This window comes from Athene cunicularia (genome assembly GCF_003259725.1).
Source record: "Athene cunicularia isolate RWA chromosome 1 unlocalized genomic scaffold, athCun1 chr1_part2, whole genome shotgun sequence".
Classification (NCBI taxonomy): domain Eukaryota; kingdom Metazoa; phylum Chordata; class Aves; order Strigiformes; family Strigidae; genus Athene; species Athene cunicularia.
Genome location: NW_020799092.1, coordinates 57,633,307 through 57,652,643, shown reverse-complemented (window position 1 = coordinate 57,652,643; position 19,337 = coordinate 57,633,307). Strand labels below are relative to the sequence as shown.

Below are 19,337 nucleotides of genomic sequence, written 5' to 3'. Positions count from 1 at the left end.
CCCCCCCCAATAGAATCTATCTGAATTTTCAGACTGACAAAAAGATTTTCCATTGAAGAGACAAAGCAAAGAAACAAGTACTCATCTGATACTTTCTACAACTCATTTTCTTTCCTATACTGATACAGGGAATAAGGGGCATGCTCTCTTAAATACAAAACCCATCAGCTTAGAAATTGCACAGTAACAAATAGAATAACATTTTTTTTAAATAACCTTTACCATTGTACCCACTGCTTATCAATATCAACACTGTCATACCCACACTAAATCCAGTAATCCCATCCTTTCAGCTTTGCTGCCTGATATTTCTTTCTATGACTTAGTGAGCCTTTAATTACATCACATAATTCTTAAAGCAGCAACTTTGTGTTTTCACTTTTACAGGAAATTGCTTGGCTCCTTGGGGGACTGACTAAATGACAAACACAGTAATAACAAACCAACTGATCCTCTTCAACATAAATTGCAGAGAAACCCTGTTGATTCAAACACACAAGAATGAAAGTACGTGACTGATTTGAAAGGGAACAAACTCTTCTGTGGAGGAAATACTGATGAAAACTCTTCTTTCCCCAAACAATTTTGAGGATCAAAACAAATCCTAATAATTGACAACTTTGCTGTTGTTGAAAAGAAAGCTCTGTCAGAAGATGCAAGCAAGATAAAGAAGTGAAAAGAGCTAGCTTTATCAGGTGAATGGAAGGGGAGGAGAGTATCTGAAATCTGGGCTCTAAAAGTTTGGTTTATATTATGCCTTTTTGTCCTCTTAACCTGAAATCAAATTATTTAACCTTCTGATTCTAATTTCATCTTCTATGGGTGAATTTCACTCATAGTAAATTAGACATCACTAAATGGGATTCATTTCTGGGTTGAGACACTCTGAGATCTGATCTATACTAAGATGACCCCCTGTGTGCCACAGCCTAAGTTCCGATTCCTGTCAGTGGACATCAGCATAGTCTATACAGTTAGTGTGGGGCGATTCATCTAACCCTAAATTCTGCTGAAAGTAAATGTTCTTTTGGGCTTGCTCACTCTAAACTGTACTTCTGTTCATTTTGGAAGCTTAGATACCAAGTGTTAATTAAATTCAGGTATCTACACATAGACATCTATTGCCATCTATGACATCTGGCTTCTGAGCCTCCAGCTGCTGGACCAAAAAGGCATAGGTTGTGTGCCAAATCTGCCCATCCTACTGGGTATCCTATACTCTCCATGGTATCTCAAGCGTCATGAGACCTTTGTGTTGAAACAACTACCTCAGCCCCTAGGCCACATGTTGATGTGGAGACACCTAGATTTGAGATATGGATTTTTTTTTTAACTTTAAAACATTGCAGTTAATTGATTTTTTTTTCTGGTAACTGACAGGTGAGAGTGGGCCTTTTTCTATCTGACAGTCCTTCAGAAAATTGCTAGAATAATCCTTTGTTACTGAGTGGGTAGGACTCAGAACCCTACTGACCAGCACACATACTACCTTGATTTCAATGGGATTTTGGCATCATGGAATAAGATGTTTATAAATGGCCCTTCCCTAAAGAGGACGTGTGGTGAGTTGATCCTGCCTGGATGGCAGGTGTCCACCAAAGCCACTCTATCACTCCCCTCCTCAGATGGACAGAGGATGGAAAATATAACAAAAATTTTGTGTGTCAAGATAAGGACAGGAAGAGATCATTCACAAATTACTGTCATGGGCAAACTTCACATGGGGAAAACGAATTTAATTTATTTCCAGTCAAATCAGAGTAGGATAATGATAAATAAAACCAAATCCTAAAAACACCTTCCCCCACCCCTCCCTTCTTCCTGGGCTTAACTTTACTCCTGAATTCTCTACCTGCTCCCCACCAGCAGCACAGGACTCCTCACACTCTTTCCCTGCTCCAGCGTGGGGTCCCTCCCACGGGAGACAGTCTTCCATGAACTTCTCCAACGTGAGTCCTTCCCATGGGCAGCAGTTCTTCACAAACTGCTCCAGCGTCTTTCAGGCACAGACTGCCCCAGCATGGGTCCCCCACAGGGACTGGCACAAGTCCTGCCAGCAAACCTGCTCCAGCGTGACTCCTCTCTCCACGGGGCCACAGGTCCTGCCAAGAGCCTGCTCCAGCCTGGGCTTCCCACATGGGGTCAGAGCATCCTTTGGGTATCCACCTTCTCTAGCATGGTTGTCCACAGGCTGCAGGGGAATCTCTGCTCCAGAGCCTGGAGCACCTCCTCCCCCTCCTTCTTCACTGACCTTGGTGTCTACAGAGCTGTTTCTCTCACATATTGTCACTCCTCTCTGTGGCTGCAGTTGCTGTTAAGCAGCTTCTTTTTCCCCTTAAATACGTTATTCCAGAGGCGCTACCACCATCGCTGATGGGTTGAGCCTTGGCCAGCAGTGGGTCTGTCTTGGAGCTGGCTGGGATTGGCTCTGTTGGACATGGGGGAGGGTTCTAGCAGCTTCTCACAGAAGCCACCCCTGTATCCCCCTGGTACCAAAACATTGCCACACAAATTCAATACAGGAGAAAACACTGAAGATCTTAACAGGCCACATGCAAAAAAATGGCTTGTACCACAGTTTATGGACACCAGTGAAAATGTTCATATTTTAAGGGGAAAGCTCTATGTGTGGTGAGTGCCTCTTGTGTTTGTGGTTTTCCAGTAGCAAAATAATAAAACCACTGCAATTGGCCTTTCTCCAAGTAGCAGGGAAAACCAATGTTTTTTAAAAGCAGTCTGTTGCAACATGAGTAGGACCTACCAGTTCCTGAAATCCTTGAAGTTTTTTGAAATCTACGCAATTTTCTACTGAAACTGGTACTTTTTCAGAATACTTTCTAATTCACTTTCCAGTGCAAGAGAATCAAGGCACTAGGCATCACTGAAGACACTTAAAACTCAGCCAAAACAGAATATATCACTTACCTGATGTAACATGACTTCACAATAAAGGACTGTCAAGGGACCTAGATAGATGTTCATTATACCGCATGTTCCTTATGATCAGTTTTAGCAATATATTTCACCAGGAAAATGGAATTTAAACTGACCCTCAACATACAGTTTTTTAAGGGAAACACTTCACAGAGGTTTTAAGTATTGATCAACCTTTAAACAAAGCAGTACAAAAATTAAAAGGGAAAATATGGTATGCTTAGGTTAGGAACCACATAACCTCCACATTAGTCAGTCAACTAAATGTCAGGTATTTAATCTAAGCTACTTGTCTAGGCTTCATTTACAGTCAATCTTGAGAGATAATTGGATAGTAAGTACCTGCAGAGGGTAATTTCAGACACCTGTTTTAAACACATAGTTTAGGATAAAATTAAGTAGTATTTGTAGTTGCCCCACTCTCTCCACTGACTTAAGGGGAAGACTGGAATACTGCTGCAGAAGATACCTAACTTCTAAACAGTTAAATGAGATGTAAGGAATGGATGGACTGGATGATCTTCAAGGTCTTTTCCAACACAGACAATTCTGTGATTCTGTGAATCCTTTCCTTGTGTGCTAAATATAGCATATATATAAAGGACTAAAAGGAAGAGAATAAAAGAAAAATGAAAAAAACAAAAAAGAAAAAATCAGACTGACCAATCTTGTATATGTGTCTGCAAACAAGGCCAAATAATAATGGAATAAATGTGGAGTTGGTTGTTACTGAATTACAAAAAAAAAAAAAAAAAGGACAACATTTCTTATAAACAAAGTTATGCCGTGAAGATAGATCATAAATGCAAAATAGCATTGATGCTGGATATTTAGTAGTGTAACTGAGATCATAATGTGTCTGTAGTTTAAATAAACCTAATATGGTGCACAACAGTTTTTTGCAGTTTCTATTCAAAGCTGAATTTCACCCATAGTAAATTAGAATTCTCTGGCAACTCGCCCATAACCTTTAAACTTTTCTGGTTGATGATCTTAATACACAAAGGCTTTTTATCAGTAAACTATGTCTGGATGGGAACCAAATTCTGACTCCTGCTCCTTCTCCATGCCACAACATTTTTGTAAAGCTGAACAAACATATTACACCAAACCAGGGCTTGGAAGTGTAAACACCAACACACTTTATTAATACAAACCAGTCCAAAAATGAGACACTTAGAGCTAAATTATTTCTGCAGTATGCAATAGCTAAACAATGCAATATCTTTACCTGAAAAGATAGTGCATAACTATAATCTGTGTTTAAGTGGTATCTGAAATGGATTCTCATTCTTGTTTAATTTTTTCCCCTCTATGCATTCATGACTAAAAATTAAAAGGAATTGTAAGTCTGACAGTCTCATTTCAGAGACGTCCTGTGACAAGTATTAAAAGACCATCATCACATATGCAGATCTGAAGAAATTAGGTTACCTGAAAAGGCTTTTGTTATCTGGCATAATCCCTCTTTTCTGCAAAGGAAATGCTGGATTTCTGGAAGTAGGTTAACCTGTATGTAAAAAGAGAAGCTTTAATGATTTCATTCAGAGAAGTGTTCTTTCTCCTGGAGCCTTCAATGGGTTTGTGTTTAATTTATCAGAGACACCTCATGTGCTAAACTCCTGTCACTGTCAAAAGGGAATGACAAGTTTGCCATATCTGCAACATGGCATAATGAAGTTAAAGTGTGGGCTCTTCCTCCATTGGCCATCACAAACCAAAATTTTAGACTCACCAGTCTCCTCCTGACTGCTGAGCTTTCACCCTTCCCTGCCCCCTTTTCAGTTTCTTCAGTTTCTCTGTCCTCTGCTAGTTATCAATCACTGTCTCTCCCTGTGTCGAAATAGCCTAAAGCAGCTAAATCATACCCAGGTTCTGTAACAAAGAACTGTGTTGCACCCATGGTATGGACATGCCAGCAGCGAGTGATGTTTGTCCAATATTTAATGTTATCTGGAGATATGGGCCATCTGGTTTAAGTCCCTGATGTGCTGCAGACTTCCTGAGAGAACTTGGACAATTCCTTTGATCACCTTGTGTCTCAGTTATTCATGTGTGAAACTTCTAGACATTGCAGAGTGCTGTAAGAATTATTATATTGCACAGTATTAGAGGCTCAGATACAAAAATATGGGTAGAATGAGCAAGAAGCAGTTTGCAGAAGCCCAGGGTTTTTGATCTGAGACCTGAATCTAAAGCATGCATATTTCTAGCACACTAGAACTGATATAAAAATTTAATTTTTTATATACCTAGATAAGGCATCCCTGTCCCAGGGAACCCCAGTGGACATGCTCCTAGCTCTGCCTTCTGTGGACATGTAGTTGTCTTTTGTATCCTCATGAACATGTTTCTACCTGAACTAAGTACCTTTCAAAAGCAGCTCTCTTCTTCCCAGTTCCTCAAGTCAGAGTCTATACTTTTGTGTCTTACCATTATTATCTGTGCCATTTTACTTGAAATACAAGCCAAACTGTATCCATACTTTGGTCACATTTTTTCAAAGAAAGACCTCAGTTTAAGTGACTTACGTATTTTTTACCTATCTAAGTAACCTAAACTGTGTCCACCACACACTCAAATGAAAAAAAAAAAAAAGAAAATCCTGAAAATACCAAGAAATATCAGCACCACTGATGTTTTGGACCGTGAGTAATCAGATTGCAGTGCCAGAGCAAGGAACTCTCACAAAGGCCCTGGAGGAGGACAGTGATCCAGCTTGCATATTATCAATTGTAGGAGCACTGTCACTGTTTGGACACATGCTCAAATTAGATTAAACTCAATAGGGACATTAGATGCAAAGCCTGCAACACCTAAATTAGTCCAGCTTTATCTTCTGCCTATGATATTATTTTGAAATACTGCATGCATTTGCTTGCTGTTTCTCCTGATTTCTAAGTTCTCTTTTCCAATGGGGTAAATTACTTAAATTTCCCTTGACTTCTGTAGATGCTTTTGCTGCTTGACATGCTGGCTGAGGGTGGCCAAGAACTCAAATGTTCAAGCTGAAGAAGAGAAAAGGAAAAATTGACACTCAGTTGAACCAATTTTCAGTATTTACACAGAAATACTTACATCCAAAATAACATACTGTGTCCAAATGAGAAATTGCTTTTGATCACTGTATGTTATATAAAGACGAAGGAAATGTTGGTATCTGACAAATACTCCTCAGTAGATAGGAAGCTTGAAAAAACATTTTAATTGCTGTTAAACCACACTGCTGCAGTGTAAAACAAGCATTAGATGCTTTTCTTTTCATGAGTGAGTGATGAAAATTTGGGCTAGCCCTGTCCTCTTATTCCCACAAAGGATAACACAATAATCTTGTACCTTCTGGAATAACTCTAGATGATGAAAGTTTTCCATTTGAATGCAGCCAGTACCATCATTTTTTCTGGAAGATAAGCAGATCAAAAGATCCCAAGGGCTTATACCACCTATCAGGGAAGAAAAGAAGCATATTGAGAAAAAAAATATCATGTAATTCCTATTTGAACAAAAAAATACTTAGAGTCAAATCCTGAGGAATAGTAAACTGTTGGAATGCTAAGTACATGAACAGCTACAGGTGTCAGAAGGAAAAAAATACACATTCACTATCACAGTTCAAACTTTGGAACTATAATTATGTATTTCACCGTTGGCACCTCCTGTTATACCTGCCTGCTGATGTCTAGTCCCCTGATGTTTGACCTGTTTACCATTCAGAATTGAAAAAGTTCATTAACATGGGCTGCTTTAATTTGTCTTCTTTTTTCCTGAACTGGTCAACAGGCACACTTATAACACACATCCATGCTATTGCACACAGCAGGAATTTCTAGCCTGAATTTTGATATAGTGGCTTCCTAAATATTAGACACCAGATTGCCAACATCTAGAACTGGTGTAGAAGTGAGAATTAAGTTGCACTGAGCAAGTAGCTAGCTTCTGAGCTAGCTCTGATGGTTCCTTTCTGGAGTGAAGTTGAGCTCTGACACCATGGGATTCTATTATAAGGAAACAAGCAACACCAGAGTCAGAGATGTCTGCCTGAAGAAGAGACAAAACTAAACTGCATCAATTAAAAACCACTGTGGATTAGAAGATACAAATAGGTCTTGGAGTTTGCCCATATTGCAGCATGTGGTGTGACGTAGATATGCCAATGTAGCTTCCAATGAGCTTGGTCAGCTCCCTCAAGTGGTTATTTGTTTTCTTCTGTATACAGCCTTCATCATCTGGACTAGTTAGAGACAGTGGCATCTCTCAAAAGATTAACAGAATCACTACATCTGTTGAGGACACCATGAATATGTTCAATAAAGGGTAAACCATTTCAGTGACAGGATGACAATTAGAAATAAAAAGCTTCCAAACAGAAAGGACAGCCAAAGAAACTGTACAGCATCCAAGGCAGGGTATAACCTTAGGTCAAAGCTCTCTGCCAGACAGCTATTTCAGTGATTGGTTGATTGGTTCTTTTTCCCAAGGTTGGGAAGATTACATGCATTTTATTCCATTTTGTGTTATCCATCTGTGATACCTTCCTAATTTTATTAGATTATCCTCTAAATTTGGTCCCACTGATGGCTCAGAGATATTTATTTTGGCTGATTTCCTTCTCCAAAATGGAACTTTTTCCACTGCACATTCACAAATGCCAAGTAGGGTGAAGATTTCACTTAAGGAGATTTAACACGCAATTTACATTAAGTACCATAATGAACTGGTTGTACAGGACTATCACCTTTTTATGTTTATAAGCAGTGTGAAAAAGGTGAAGAGATGAATTTTCAGGTACACTGCATCCATTAATGTAAAGAATTCTTCAACTTCATATCACAAAAAACAGTTTACGGTATAAAAATAATTAAAGCATATGAAATTTACTCAAGATTCACTGTGGGCTCCTTTGTGAAAGAAGGAAACAAAAAACTGGAGACAGATAAAAATGGCACAGATAGCAAATGAATGAAACATTAAAGAAACATACAAGCAAATACTTCACTTTAGTGCAAAAGATTGACAGTGTTAACAACCTACCAGATGACCTCACCTTCTTTGTGATTATCAGATAAGCAAGATGTTATGCCTTTGACTAGTAAACGCCTCTGAATAAATCATTATAATTACATATAAAGCACAATGCCTAGCTGTGTGCAAATTGAAAAGGAGCTAGAGGGAACACCATTTCTCAGCAGCAGTTAATTTCCTTCCCTTGTTTATTATTACACATCCTGGCCAGGGATGAATTTGATCCCTGACTCCAAAGGACACGCTGCACTGTGTATCATTTGCCTTTAGGACACAGCAGAGTGATTGATATGAGTGTATGAAAGAGAAGAGAAAAAAAGGAAAAAAGGATCCTCAGACCTGGCATGTTTCTGAGCCAGTGACCAGGATGTAGAACAGTTAACTGCTAGGAACAATTTTTAATTTTTCAGGAGGGGTTGAATGCCTGCCATTATCTGTGTTTTCTGTTTAGAGTAATTAGACATCTAGCCAGTTATTTCAGTACGGAACAATCAGAACTGAAACATGTCTATTTATAGAAAACAGGAGACTTCCTATTAGAAAAACAGCATACACCTAGTTCTGTCTCTCAGATTCAGGCTGACAGAGCAGTGTAACTTCTATTGAAATGTATCAACACATTCCTTATCAACTACACCTGACAAAATGTTCCTGCAAAACAAAAATGAAAAAGGCATGTGTTACAATGGTCAATTAGTTCTGAAACAAGACTCCTCTGTGAATAGATATAGCCTAGAAAATGCCCGTGTCATTCATCTCACAGCTTCATTTTTTGTGGAAAATGAACATCTATGATCATGAGACCATGAGTTTGTCTCCCTTCTGCAAATGTAATAATTATAAAACTACATCTAAGCAAAAAAAATGCTAGCGTTATTAACATTCCAGTAACACAGAAGATCTCTTTCACAGAAATTATTTCTATAGTAAAGTAAGGTACAGCATGTGAGCATTCTACAATAAAAGGCAGGCAGAACAAAAGTGACAGCAGTAACACAAGCCATCTCCATGGAAAACTCCTATTTCAGAATGGTTTTAGAGATGTTTAACGAAGAAGTATTAATAATGACCATATTATTCCACTGTCAATGTTTTGCTGGTTTCCTGCAGACTTTACATCCGAAGCAGGCTTTGATAAGACATTTGGAGTGGAAGATTAAAATGGATACTTCATATCAGAAAAATTTAACTACTACCAATCTGCATCAAGCTTTTTCCTAAAATAAAGGGCTTTGTCTAGTGACAGAAGTCTTGTTTGCTTTATTCAGTAAGCCAGTGGAGCTCAGCATGCAGGAGCAGTAGACCAGTTAAACAGTATGAAATCCCACCTCATGGACATAGGCTCTACTGCTTTATATTACTTTGTATTTGGACAAGCAGAAGAGTGGTAACTTAAGATAAAAATATGCAAATTGTATGTTCATCCTCATCCTCTCTCTGAGCATCTTTTCAAAACAAGATTTTTTAGTTCAGTCTGTTAATTAAGGCCTTGCCTACACAAGGAATGTTCATCTGCAGAATTACATCTTACTATGCAGGCAAAGTGATCTTAATGAGGATATTAATGTGGTAACGTGATGCTTTTATTCATCAGTCTTTTTTGTCAGTTCTTTCCCTCTCTTCTCCTCCAGTATTTGTAGTCTCATCTTAAAAAAGTGTTTGTGTACATGAAATGTGTATCTCATGTTTACCTGAGAATATCAACTTGAGTTGCTAATCCAAGTATCAGTAGTACAGCACACTTTCATCCCCATCAGCTGGGACCACCTTTAGTTACTCTTATTCTGAATGAGTCAAAGTACATGCTATTCAATTCAGCGAGCAATAGGTTTCAACTGAAAATTAATATAATATACAAGTTAAAATTTTCAACAAGAAATTACTGCTTTTGTTGGCTTTGACTGACATCACTTGGAATAATTAAAATGATTAATGTGGAAAAATAATTTAAAATATAATAATCTAGGGAGAAAACCAAATGTTTTTAGCACTAGGAAAAAAAATGGTTTTAGAAATAAGAATGCAGAGACCAAAAAATTATTTAACTTTTTCTCTAAAAATATTCTTCAGAGTGGATTTTTATTCTGATATCATACATCAAAGTGAACATAAAATGAGAACTGTAGGATTTGGTGGGGTTTTAAGCTTACACCATATACATTTTATAGATGAACTTCAAGAATTTCTGAAGGTGATTTCTAAAATGAAGTGGTCATATTCCAGCCTTTGAAATTACCACATTCTCCCCACGAACTATGGCATTGGAGGCTGGATTTTGCAAGAAAACTGTTAGATGCATGCAGCTCCATGGAGTTCTTAATCTCTTATGTGTATACATAGAAAAATATTTGATTTAACCAAATTAGTAAGTTTCATCTCAAAAACAATGCTTGAAATTTCATTCTTCAGTGTTATGGTCCCCATCCTGAATTTTGAAATGAAGGAACTTTGAAAATCAAATACAATTTTCATCTTTTATGTTCATCTTCCTGTACTTCATTCATTCTGGAAAATTAAAAGTCCGGTCGGTTTATTTTTATTTTAATTTCATGTTGATCTGCAATTTTGCACTCATACCATCACCCTAAAATGAATCAATTTACAAGCCCTGGAGGATAAGAAGACAAGAAACAGCCACACATTTTTTTTGTCAATAACATACCATGTAAAACTAGTCCAATTTCTTTTCACAGAGTAACTGATTCAGTGAACAAAGGGAATAGTAGCTATGAAACAGTTTAATTTTAGTAAGTCTTTAGACACTGTTTTCACATAGCATACCTATAAGGTGAGTGCACAGCTATTCGGAAAAATTAAGACCACTATAATGTGGATTTTTTTTTGAGCAGAACCTCAAAGGATACCCCACCATATATTCAGTTCTGTTCAAATTTTTCAGTAACAAATTGAGTGATGTAATAGCAAATAAATTTATAAATAGCAAATAACACCAAGTTGAGGGGAACAAGTTGAGGGAAAGAATAAACACTTTGGAAGCCATGATCAGAAATCAAAATAAATTTGATAAATGGTCCAAATTTAACCTGAGGAAATTCAAAACAAGTTAAAAGTGTGTAGTGGGTTGACCTTGGCTGGATGACATGTGCCCACCAAAGCCACTCTATCACTCCCCTCCTGACATGGACAGGGAAGAAAAGCTCATGTGCCAAGATAAGGACGGGGAGAGTTCACTCACCAATTAGCGTCACAGGCAAAGCAGACTTGGTTTGAGGAAAAATTAATTTATCACCAGTCAAATCAGAGTAGGATAATGAGAAATAAAAGCAAACCCTAAAAACACCTTCCCTCACCCCTCCCTTCTTCCTGGGCTTAACTTCACTCCTGATATCTCTACCTCCCCTCCCGAGCAGTGCAAGAGGATGGGGAATGGGAGTTGTGGTCAGTTCATCACATGTTGTTTCTGCCCCTCCTTCCTCTTCAGGGGAGGACTCCTCACACTCTTTCCCTGCTCCAGCGTGGGGTCCCTCTCACAGGACACAGTCCTCCATTAACTTATTCAATGTTAGTCCTTCCTACAAGGCTGCAGTTCTTCACAAACTGCTCCAGTGTGGTTCCCTCCCAGGGGCGCAGTCCTTCAGGAATACACTTCTCCAGCGTGTGTCTCCCACGGGGTCACAAGTCCTGCCAGCAAACCTGCTCCAGCGTGGGCTCCTCTCTCCACGGGGCCACAGGTCCTGCCAGGAGCCTGCTCCAGCGTGGGCTTCCCACGGGGTCACAGCCTCCTTCAGGCATCCGCCTGCTCTGGCGTGGGGTCCTCCCTGGGCTGCAGGTGGAGATCTGCCCCGCCATGGGCCTCCACGGGCTGCAGGGCACAGCTGCCTCACCGCGGGCTGCACCGCGGGCTGCAGGGGAACCTCTGCTCCAGAGCCTGGAGCAACAACTCCCCCTCCTTCTTCACTGACCTGCCTGTCTGCAGAGCTGTTTCTCTCACATATTCTCACTCTTCTGTTGGTTGTTCTGGAGCAGGTTTTCCCCCGCTTCTTAAATATATTATCCCAGAGGCACTATGACTGTCATTGATGGGCTTGGCCTTGGCTAGCGGTGGGTCTGGCATTGGCTCTGTGGGACATAGGGGAAGCTTCTAGCAGCTTCTCACAGAAGCCACCCCTGTAGCCTCCCTGCTACCAAAACCTTGTCATGTAAACCCAATACAAAGTGCTGTAATTCAGATGGAGAAATCAGACGGACAGATACAATGGGCCAGAGAGCACTACTACAGAAAAGGACCAGATTGATAACCTGCATATGAATTAACGATATAATACTGTTGCAACCCACCCACACTCCCCCCAAAATAGAAATAACTTTTGAGTTGTGGGCAAAGATTTATTGGTGCTGAAAGAGTTGAATCCTCCCCTTTAGAACTGCAGTTTGAATTTATTCCATGTCAGTTCACCACAGAATTCTAAATAATAGGGTCTATTTCATTATAATCGTAACCCCTCGGACATTAAGAATTCTAACTGTTTATGAATGTTACATACAAGGAATTGGGGGCAATTCCGCTGCTGTAGTTGCTGTTGGTCATACCTGACCAGTAATGCTGTTTCTCAGTTTTGGAAAACATGGATTCAGTAGCAGTCTACAAGAAGGAGGTGGGTTTTGGAAGACCTTGTACTGGGTCTGACTGGAATGGAGTTAATCCCCTTCCTAGCAGCCCACACAGTGTTGTCTTTTCAATACATTACCAAACCAGTGTTTATAATGTATTTTAGTTATGGCTGAACAGTGCTTGCATAGTGGCAGCACCTTCTCTATGTCTCACTCTGACCTGCAGTGAGTAGCTGGGGAGTGACACAGCCAGTACAGCTGACCCCAAATGACCAAAGGGATATTCCATACTATATGAAGTCGTTCTCAGCAACAAAAGCTGGAGGAAGAAGGAGGAAGGGGAGAGAGACATTCAGAGTGATGCAGTTTGTCTTCCCAAGTAACCATTATGTGTGCTAGAGCCCTGCTTTCCTGGAGATGGCTGAACACCTGCCTGCCAATGAGAAGTGAAGAACGAATTCCTTGTTTTGGTTTGCTTGTGTGCAGCTCTTACTTTACCTGTTCAACTGTCTATATCTCAACCCACAAGTTTTCTCACCTTTACCCTTCTGATTTTCTCCCTCATCTCACCAGGTAGGAGTAAGTGAGCAGGTGAGTGGGGCTTAGTTGTCAGCTGGATTAAACCACTACAGCATAGAGTAAATTTTTACCCATCCAAAATAAATTGTCTTCTTTAATCACTGGAGGCAGGATACAAAGTAAACATTTTAATTTGGAGCGAAGATTATATAAAGAAAAATTTCTAACCACAAGGATGAAATGCTGGAATACATTATTTTAAGGAGTCTACAGAACCCCTGTCAAGGGAGATAACAAGATTTGTACATGATGGCTTTTTGTCTATTTCCAGGCACCTCTGAACTATATGGATGTGAAGAGAAGATTTTCAGAAAAAGGTATTGTTTAGGTACTGATGCATTAAACTGTATTCAAATGTATTTTTGGCATGTTGCAATCCTGATCTGAAAAAAATATATGATGAATGTACGTTTTAGCTTCATGAATCATGAGTCTTCATAGTCTACAGGGAAAAGTAAAAGTCAAATTCCTCTGCTCCTGCAGGGTAATGAAGTGAGCACAGACTGAACAGAGTTTGGTGAGGAGGCACATATTTATGGAAACAGCTTCTTGTGAACAAATCCAACTTAAAAAAAGACAGAGGAATACATTTTACAAAACAGGCTTCGTCCCTGCAATGTAGTCAATTTACAGGAAACAATAGTTTGCTTGTCAAGAATATATAGAGTGAAAGAACTACGAGATGTCTGAAAGACAAAACTACTGTCTCAGTGCCTGGCTCTGGACTCTTGGCTGGATTTTATGACCCTTAGCATCTCAGAAGGCAGAAGCATCAGGCAGGCTGCATGACAGGGATCGGGTACATGGGAATCCTACACCTCTGAAGATCTGAGCTTCAGTGATAACACTTCAGGGAAAAATATCCTTTGAAGCCTATTTCTGGTTATGGCAGTTCAGCTGTCTCACTTGTGCAAATATCAGAGTGCCGCTTGTTGGACTGAATGCTTTCTTTTTATTAATGATACGGCCTTTTACAAGTTTTTGATATCACTGTTTCATTTGTACAGATATCCCTAAAGGAATGTCTTATACCTAGGAGTGAAGGAATTTTCCCCTTAAAGAAGTAGTTTTTGGAAGTAATTTAATTTTTCTTTTGGCATGGCTCTTGATAGTCGTGAGCTATCACCAGTTTGAACTCACTATGACAACAATGAAGAAACAGTCACTCTGATGAGTGAAGATAGTGTAGGAACACAGCAAGATTTCTGATATTTTCTGAACTATTCTGGAAAGCAGCTGTTCACCTGTCCATGTGCAAACCTTTCGCTGTTTCACACAGTGTGCTCCATATTATTTGTTGAGACAGATTGTACTCTGTCATAATGTACAGTCCAGTCACTACCTGCTTAACTAGACAAATTAGGCTGAAATCTTTTGGCACAATAATTGCAGTGTAGTATTACAAGTGCAAAAAAAAAACCCCAAACCTCTTTATGTATGAGATTATTGGACGCAGTCAACTCATTCACAAAATACTTCATACAGTTGATGTATGGCTGCCAGGAAAAGGCTGCAGGAATTCTAAGGACAGTCACTATTCACCCCTTTTGAGGATGATCAGGGTTTTATTATGGCTCAGCTACCCCCTAACTAAGAGGATCTGAAGCACCAAGGGTAGTATTCTTTGTGGAGGAGAGGCTGGTGTGAACCAAGTGAAACCAGACTAATTCCAAGGACAGCTCATCTGTCCCTGAACAGCTTAGCACAAAACACTGCCCTGTGCTCAAGAATTAAGGCACAGTCACACCTGAGTTCAGCATTTGGAGAGTGAGACAGCCATCTGAAGTCCTATCACAGTGCCTCACCCATAAAAACAGGCTAATGCTTGACTATTCTGTATGTCTTCTACAAATACTATGGAGAGATGTTATGCCTAACTACAAATAGGGTGACATAATGCTTCCACTCCTGTCTGAAAAACAGAAGAGAGTTATTTTATTACTGTTCCCTTATATCAGGAAGAGCCAGGCTGCAAGCCTGCTTTCCTTTTCAATCCAAAACAGAATTTTAAAAGTACAAAAATAAATTACTGTAACAAGACAAGAGCTACCTGTTTCTCACAGAACTTTTCTCATATTTGGCAAGATGTTTTCCTTTTTCTACCTGGTCTCAAACTCTAAAACTGTCTTGGACCTACCTACCAAGTCAAGCAGTTACCATCTTCCTTACTGGAGTAATTGATAATACAGGGAAAATTACTTTCTCTAAAAGAAGCAAAAGAAATCTATTGCAGACATAAATACAATGGAGAAGAGACAAGACAATCTTTACTCCAGTTATATCACATTCAGTCATACAATAGACTAACATTCCTTTCTTCAATCAACAAATTACACTACTATAAGAAACAATCACGAAAGAATTTGCAGACCTGCAGCAGATAATTTAAAGTAGTGGTTTTCAATTTGCAGATAACTGTCTGTAAGACAACAAAAGGTAATGCATAAAAAAAAATGCAGTAAAATTAAACTATATCCACCTATTTTTCTGTATAACCAAAGAATGAGTAGAATACTGGAAATAAAAGTAACTAAAGCACATTCAAAAACTATATTCATCTGATATGGGGAGAAGAGTACTGCAGTATGTAGACAGGTGCATTAGATGCTTCTTAATTTATCAGGGAGAGACCGTGTCAAGCTAAGAATAATTCTCCTATGAGTTGTATTACAGACTGTGGCTTTAAAAACCTACAGTTTTTATCATGGCATAATCTGTCAATTCAAGCTATGAAAATATGCTGTCAAAATACTTTCTGAGCTACAGTAGAATTCAATAGCAAACAAAAGAAAAATATGTAGTCCTGACCCTATGGCAAACACAAACAAACACACAAGACTGTTATTCCACTTCTGTGCTTACAGACAGTGCGTTGGATGAATATTCAGAATACTCTGGTATGCTCTCCACACATGTACTTTCTGCATAGCAAGCCTCAGTGAAACCAAAAGCATCTAGTAATCCAATATCTTATGTTCCACCTGGATGCAAGCTAAAAAGGCTTCCAATCCTAATTGCTTTCCAATGCTGGAATTCTTACTTTATACATATTTAATACACCAAGTAGGCTACCACAGTCAAAGCTGCTAGATATGTTTCTCACTCGCACAAGAAAGCATTGTGGGACTGAGACCTTACTTTCTCTGTGATGGAAGTACTTGGTACCTAGTTAAAGCACATAGCTGTTACAGATCCGCCAAAGCTCAGCTAATCTGTGTATGTGCTTCCTTACCTGCTGTGAAGTTGGATAAATAAACTGACAGAAAAGCCAGATTGAGAGATAGTATACTGACAGTGGACTGGGCTGAAGAACGAGGTGAAAACTGGAAAGAGAAGATGTGCATGTGGGGAGGAGTGTCATGCAGTTGAGGTCTGTAGGGATCAGACTGGAGTGAAGAACTTCATGGGGAAGGCAACTCAATAGTTAAGGAAGTTATTGTCCAAATGCTCTAGCTGTCACAGGCGTTGGAGAACTTGCAATGATGTTGCTGTCCTGGTAGCAGGGTTTGGGGCTGAGCATGAGAGGTGGCAGTGTGCTACCCAAGAATCAAAGATTTACCAGATTTTCACATGTATATCCCGCTGAGGGAGGAAAACCACACTGTTCATGCAATGAGGAAGAGGGCGCTCAGCTCTCCAAACCTCAGCAGAGGGAAGAACAGCTCCACCCTGCTCTGTGCCAAGGAAGACTCTGCCTGCCTGACACAACTGCCTTTGGACAACCCTCACTGCTACATGATAGATGTTATTCCAGCTGATAACTCTTGGGTCTATATCTAGTAAAGAACTTTGTATCCCTGTTCTGTGTGCCCTGAGGCAAAGTCATGTGAAAAAGCAGCATGCACTCAGGAAGTGGAAGGATGTATCATGAGCCAGTGAGTCGAATCAAAGTTGAAAAGAGTGCATGTCACAGTTTTTGAGTACCTAACTGTGCACCACTTGTGTGCGTATTTGCCCGCTCAGGTCAGATATTCACAAGGTTCCTCAAGATCTCCCACCATTTATTACAAAGTTATTTTATTTAAACTTCAGATAACATAACGAAAAGTAGCATTTAAATATGTGAGGTAGATACCGCTGTCACCCACAGAGCAGAGTGACAGAAAAAGGGAAACAAATGCATGTGGCAATGAAGAAAACACTGGAGACAGGAAAAACTTTTGGCTGGATACAGAGATATACGATGAAAACCCAACAGAGTCAATTGATGCAAAATCACCAGGATTCAAAAATTCTATTACAGAAACTTTTATTAAAACTCCAATTATTTGGGGGGGCAAAACCTTTACCCAAAAAAAAAAAAAAAAAAAGTAGGCCTGAAGTTCTGTTATTTTACTGTGAGAAACTCAGAGGAACATGTATTACAACCTTCAGACGCATGTCTCCATTGCTGAAGAAACAGAGTAGGAATGCTGTGATCGCTGGTTCTGTGACAAAAAGATCACCTACAGACATGCCCAGTGGAGCCCAGAGGAACCTCAGCAGGTGGGAGAATTCAAATAGCACCCTGCTCCAGCTGCTACCAGGGACATTGCAGAAGAGGATTCTGCACAAAACACTCTTCTCTCTTATGCACATGCACACGTGTACACACACACACAAAGGAGTACAGAGGCATGATGCTGGGTGGGGGAACCCCAGTAACCCTGTCAGAGAGACACAAGCTCCTGCCCTAGTCCCCTCAGCTGTCCCAGGGGACACTCAGCCCCAGGGTCCAGCATGATGAGTGAATGGGAGCTCCAAAGCATCTTGTGGATCTGAGAAGGGGAGAAAGTGCATTGCCTAAGGGTTTGGGACCCATTATGAGGTGCACAGTAAGAGTGTTTTCCAATTGCTTATTATGGGCTGTCTAGTGGAGGAACCAAGAGTGTGCAAAAGGAGGTATCAAGGTGGTTTGAAGAGGAACAAGCATGGGAAAAAGAGGAATAAAGGGATAAAAAGGGCTTCCCATCTCTAATGAGTGGGTTGGGTGCTACTCTTGGCTGGCCATGAACTGTACCTGGTCAGGGCAGTCTGTCCTGTCTTCTCACTAAACTTCATTGCCAACTCTTCCTTGGCAGCAGGGCTCTCGTGTGTGTATGTGTCTGCATATGTGTGTGTGTGTATCTCTAAGTGCAGCCCCTGGATGGGACCAGGGCTTGGAGGTCAGCTGGAGCAGGTATGAGTGCATGTGTGAACACTGGAGAGTGGATGAGGCCACGTGTGCTGTTTGTGTTTGTGAGTGCTGTGTTGATCTGCATGGCTGGCCCTGTGTATGTATGTATGTATGTGGTGTATAGGTGTGTGTGTGTGTGCCGCCTGAGACTGCACGTTCAGCCTCACTGCTGGTTGGACATGGATCTGCATCAGCCTCACCTCTGTTAAACTGCCAGTTTTGGCAATGTCTCTAATTTGGACAGGTGTGTTCATAGGAGCTACAACAAAAACAAGAGGTACTGAGGCATCTCCGCCACTAGACTATTACTAAGCCTGCTGATCCTGCTACTTTTACAAGGAAGAGTCTGGGTGTTTAGAGAGATGCATGCAACAAGTGGAAAGAGCTGGAGGTCGGAGAGAAGATTCAATGGGAAAGTAGTGCCTGGGAAGGAGGAGAGTTCTGCCCAAGGAAACCAAACTGACAGCTTGAGTATACTTTCTATCCTGTCCTTCACCCCAATCTTTTTACTACTCCCACTCTGCAACAGAACACAAGGAACCTGGGAAGCACTCTAAACGATGGCACTAATGAAAATCCATCATTGACTTTAAAGGGCAGAAACTGTGCTAGAGCTGAGAAAACAGCCTCTTCCCTTCAGTGGATATGGAGGACCCTCAGGATAAGCAGCTAAAGAGTAGATGGGTTTATATGTCTTAATGTCCCTGTCTCATTCTAATTACAATGAAGTAGCATAACAATTATAAACTTAAAAGTATGCTGTTTTATCACCTATGCAAGAAATAAAGACATACTTTAAAGTCCCAATGGCAGCCCTTGATCACTGCATTTACAGCACTCCGGCATCCTATGCCAACCCTAATTAATGTGTCAGAGTCCTTAATACCCAAGAGACAGGAAACGATCAGAATACTGCAAAAGAGAAGCTTGGGAATAGAGGCAATGCCTAAACTAAACAGTGTCAGGACACAGGCTCAACCACTGGCTTGCAATCATCTGCTATGATTGTTTTCTTCTCCCTGGGTGGCCATGCAACGCCCCAGGAGACGGCTCAAGCCACTGACAGTTCCTAAAA

At 40.3% G+C, this 19,337-nt stretch overlaps 1 protein-coding gene across 2 annotated transcripts in view; it reads right to left on the bottom strand.

Moving 5' to 3' along the window:
• Nucleotides 1–19,337, bottom strand: part of CPED1 (cadherin like and PC-esterase domain containing 1) — a 153,716-nt gene that overhangs the window by 111,938 nt on the left and 22,441 nt on the right. For both annotated transcript variants that reach the window (XM_026868166.1, XM_026868167.1), the window contains exons 4-5: nt 6,271–6,377; nt 4,369–4,444 (exon numbers count right to left, since the gene is read on the bottom strand). In XM_026868166.1, coding sequence (XP_026723967.1) covers nt 4,369–4,444; nt 6,271–6,377 — 183 coding nt within the window. The remainder of the gene's footprint in view (nt 1–4,368; nt 4,445–6,270; nt 6,378–19,337) is intronic.